The following is a 5,000-nucleotide window of genomic DNA, read 5'->3' as shown; positions in this document are numbered from 1 at the left end:
TTGAAGGAGTATTTATGACCTCGCTGCTGTCCTGGATGCTTGGATGGTGTGAGAAATGGGTCGCCGGATAAATGGGGGGGACGGAGTTTTATTGTGAATCATTAGTGTTTTAAAAAAGAAGAAAGAAAAGCATGCAGCTTCGTTGACGTTCCACAGCTGGCATCGCTCTCTCTCTCTCTCTTTGGAACAGGCACGGTAATAAAAAAATGAAGGCAATGTTTAATACAGTTCATTTAAACTTATCCTATGGATATATAAAAACCAAAACGATTTTATTATGTTTCAGTTAGTAAAATATAAAACGGAGCATACGAAAGCTCACCTCTATTGGGCCAATTTAGTACTGTCCATCTCACCAAAACGGAGAATATTCAGACGTGATAATTTAAGGCATCATTAAACACATTCAACATCTATATCCCACACAAACTCATTCTACCCTATTTCTGTCTCTCCTTCTCTCCGCTGCTCAACGCCTTCCCCCCCCCCACACACACACACACAGACGCAAAAGGCGACAGTAGTGCATTGCGCGCGCAGTGTGTGTCATCTCCTTGTGAAATATTAAAGCTAACCGAAACTGACACTGATGGCGCTTTTAATTAGCCGAAGCTGTCGGATCCCGTCGCGGTGTAATGTGCTCATTGCCCTGCCGGGGCTGGGCACGGTGGGACGCCCGTAATCCAGAGCTCTACCCCGGGCAATAACACGCCATCACCTCCCAGCGGCGGATCCGAGGGGCCTCGGCACGGAGGAGCTTGGTAATTGATTGTCCTTGACGGGAGCCAGGTGTCTCCATCGCGGCGTGAAACGTGGAACAAATCCGTACCTCTGTCCCTCTGTCCTTTTCTCCTTTTCCCATCGATCTGTCACCAGGACACGACAACTACGACCACACACTAGCGCCGAAAATACACTTAACACACACATGTTTAAAAAGTGCTCAGTGGGGTGTCTCGCCAAAGAGAGAGAAAAAAATAACGTTAGTGACTTATAATGAGCTCTACGCGCCCCGCTCTCAAATGGGCAGCTGTGAACAATCCGTGAGGTAGACCTGCTTAATCATCCCATAATATATTATAGAGTGCGAATGGAGTGGGGAAATGAGTACACGTACGTACACACACACACACACACACACACACACACACACACACACACACACACACACACACACACACACACATTTTCCTTTGGTCCACTGTTCTACTGTAGAGTATTAGCTGCCAAACTAATAAGCGTGCTGTAGGCCTTGACAAGTCTAGCCTACTGCTGGGTCTGCCATACAAGTGCTTGTTCGCTAGGGACGGTAGTAACTCTCTGTAGTCTGTTTAAGCTGTTTAACGATGGTCAAAGCAAAAAATGAATAAAAAATCGACGACACAAGCTTGATTTAAAATTGGGCTGTTTTTAACTCATAGGACTCGGTGACACACAGTCATTGGCCTTCAATCAGGGGCTGTAGCCTTGCCACGGATGGTTTCAGAGTGAGTGAAATGCGTTGACCCACATTCTGAGAGAGTCGCGATGCACATTTCACATAACTCGCACAACAAGCGCACTGTCCCCCCACTTAAAGAGCCTTATGACCTGCATGGGATATAAGTGTCATATATGTAAAGGGAGGGGTATGGGCTGCCTCATCATGTTTAAAGGTACTAGGCCTACTTGGTAAAAGCATGTAACCTAAATCCAAGTGTCATTCTTTTTTTTGTAGGCAGCGACTTTTTCTGAAGCTGAAAGAGGTGCAATGATCTTTTCAAAAAATGTCTACACTCAGACCTCTGAGGAAATTAAGCCTGTCATCAGCCTGAAACCGCCAGCGCTGGCGCAGCTATTGTGAGGCCCTCTCCTTTGTTTACGTGCGCTGCGGTCCGATTCTCATGCATGTCCTTTTCTATAGCATCTGTTCCAATTTGTACACCAAGGGGACTAATTGTCAGCATCGGTTAACCATCTACGAATCTGCTCGCTAAGAACTTTGATTGTATGCAATGGCAGACTTGTACTGTAAAACATTGATGGAACTTTCTGGCTAAACGCTTCGTCGGGAGCAACAGGTAGTCGGGGATCTTTTGTTCAAAGTGGAGCCTGTTACTTTTTAACCCCGGGCTTCAGCACGTTGACCCCTGTCAAGGCAGGCCCAAGTGCATTCGAATAACTACCAAACCAGCCGCCTATCGGCTTTAATCGTTGGGGTATTTGTTCTGGTATGCTACATTGCAAAGTTCTGACTAGTGCCAATCAGATTAAAGAAACGAAAACGTTCACTTCTTATCGGCACAAACTTTTAATAAATTGCAGACCATTTTCTACTGTGGTGCAATTACAAAAGATTGTATGTAATGGTACAGTTGTAGCTTAATGGTACAGTAAGACGCGCCCTGCAAATTCAATGCCAGCCATTTGGAACGGCTTTTTTATTATACTGAATTAAAACTAGACGTAGCAGTCAGAGGATCTTTCAAAGTGCTATTAATTAAAGGGCCACTCATAGTAAGCATAAGAAGGTGGCGTTTTTTTAAACACGGCAATGCCGGTTCTTTTAAGAGAAAGGACACAGGAATCAGAAGAATATCTGATGTTTATCTCGGCTGTTGCCACTTGAACAGCCTACGCAACTCCTCACCTCAACAAACTAGCCATTCGGAATGTTTCTCTTGGCAGTAACCTTTACAACAAACACGCTGCCACACAGGCACAATAAAAAATGTATGCAAACGGGTTTGACATTTGACTATATATTTTTAGATATCTCTTAAATGTGTAAAGGGTTGGTGACAAGACAACGGACATACCTTCATCTGCAGTACACGGTCCGGTCAATCCTGTGAGTGAGAGCCATAGCGCGAGGACAGCGGTCCGCAGTACACGCTCCATTTCAGCTGTCACGGGCTCGTTTAGCCGAACGCCGGCGAAAAACCGTGGACGGTAAGCGATTCCTTAAATGTACAATCTCAACCGAAACTTCAAAGTGTCCTTCACACCCTGTCCTGTCAGCTAGGCCGTGTCTCAGCCGTAAGCCCCGCTGCCCACATCAGTGACTACGCGCTGTTCGGACACTTGTCTCCCGCGAGGAACGAAAAGTCAGAATGGGCTAAACATAACTTCTCAATGTCACAGGGAGTTTTTAACTTATATATTCTCCGTCCAAACCTCACTCAATAATAGTTAAATAATATTTTAAATTAGTGAAATGCTGAATAATGCATAGAGCAACTCCAAACAAATAAATACTGACAGGCTACTGTTTACTACGTCCAGGAAAGTAGCTTAATTTATCAGAATCCTTCCCATTCACATAGGAAGCAATGTCGAGATGAGGAGAGAGTAAGGAGAGTGTGATATTATCCCGTTGCTCTTGTCCCAGGGTCTCTGAATCCAGTCCCGGTGTGCCGTTCTCACACCAGCGGGAGGAGGAAGCGGTTCTGGTCTTCGTGCCGGTTCTGGTAAAGGAAGATACCGCAGCACTCGGAGGAACAGGGTACCCCGCTGTTTCCAAACCTTTCAGTCCGTGCCAAGCGATACCAACCTCTCTGACTCCTCTTTCCCGTCACCACGACCGCCACATTCCACTCTTCTTTTGGGGGGAAAGAAAATAAAACAGGCGGCTGCGGTTCGGAATAAATCATCCACTGCGCCCTAGTCTGTAATCCGTCCTTCAGTGCCCCGTCGTATAAACCCAGACGATTTTAGAATCGTGGTGCTTTCGGCTCAATGTAAACACGTACCGCAAACAAACAATCATAAACGGAAGACGGAGAGTCAGCTTCAACTTTGTGCCTCCTTTAGGCGCTCGGGGCAGCAGCGATCTGAGGCAGCAGCGTGGATTTGGAGTTCGAAAGGCACCCTGCCTGAGCCTCCCGCCCACAGTTACCTTCCCGCGTTCTGATTGGTCACATCGCGCGTCCTTTCTTCCCACAGCTGTGAGTATGTAACTTGTAGGCTGCTGAATGTGCATCAACATTCTAGCTGAGCATTGTGTTTTATTAATATATTGAGTGTAAGAATCAAAACACAAGAACTATTTGCAAGTAGGCTACTATTCTTCTATATTACTCGTTTTCTATTTACGCATAATTGGACGTTGTGACTGTTTGACCCAACAGGTTACAATTACATTTGAGAATCACACACACACAGGCTACAGAGCTCTGGCCGCAGGTGAAGTGTTTGATGGATGTAAATAATTGTCTGGCTCTGTTTCCTTTGCGGAGTTCTCGTATTTTCCTGCCGCTTTAAAAAGGTTGACCTTATCTCTGGAGCTGACGACTGACATTTAGTTATCGATTAATCAATGGAGTTCCATCGATCATGTTCCACCTCGGCGGCTCTTCTGAGCTGCTTGGCCGCTCTATCCTCGTCTCTACTGAAGAAAAGCGGGTCGAGTCTCTACACCTGCTGGACTCGCCTCACATCAGTTAGTCTAATTATGGTATTGATCCATCTGTCATTACGACAAAAAGTTAAAAACAAAACAGTGTCAGACAGACTGCCAAGTAGATGTACTTAATTTATACACACCGCCTACATAACCAAACTAGGCACAGCCACAACTAAATATCCTACAGCTCAGAGTAAAATCGCAGTTAAATAAATAACAGCACATTTTCATATCTGACCCCGAGTCATTTTCCTGTCGACCCCTGCCTCCCAGACTCTTTCTGCTTGTCACAAAGAGAGGGATCGCTATTCAGATTAGCCTCGGGCCTTTTGGAGATATCTACCCCCTTTATTTAGACCTACATCTGTTGAAATCTGGGTATCTCCACATCTTTTGGGGTTTACTGCTTAGATAGATGGCACGCTAAGCGGATGAAGTCGGCGCAGAGGTGATGCTCGCTCTTTTCCATTGAGGGGATGAGGCATAATCGGTTTTTGTTTTAATCTCTCCAACTCCTCAAAAATCGCAGAGGAGAGATTTCGGGGGGGGGGGGGGGGACTTTTTCACACCATTCTTGTTTCAAGAACCGCTGGGGGTTGAATAATCGGTTCTTTCT

General features: G+C 45.7%; 1 protein-coding gene across 2 annotated transcripts in view; it reads right to left on the bottom strand.

Moving 5' to 3' along the window:
- LOC105904571 (ephrin type-B receptor 4b-like) overlaps nt 1-3,829 on the bottom strand; it is a 39,481-nt gene extending 35,652 nt beyond the window's left edge. For both annotated transcript variants that reach the window (XM_012832476.3, XM_031584945.2), the window contains exon 1: nt 2,799-3,829. In XM_012832476.3, the coding sequence (XP_012687930.1) occupies nt 2,799-2,880 (82 nt within the window). In that variant the 5' untranslated portion in view covers nt 2,881-3,829. The remainder of the gene's footprint in view (nt 1-2,798) is intronic.
- Between the last annotated feature and the right edge of the window lie 1,171 nt (nt 3,830-5,000).

The sequence above is a fragment of the Clupea harengus genome, chromosome 18, assembly GCF_900700415.2.
Source record: "Clupea harengus chromosome 18, Ch_v2.0.2, whole genome shotgun sequence".
Taxonomy (NCBI): domain Eukaryota; kingdom Metazoa; phylum Chordata; class Actinopteri; order Clupeiformes; family Clupeidae; genus Clupea; species Clupea harengus.
The sequence above is the reverse complement of the archived record's forward strand: the minus strand, read 5'-3'. Positions and strand labels throughout refer to the sequence as shown.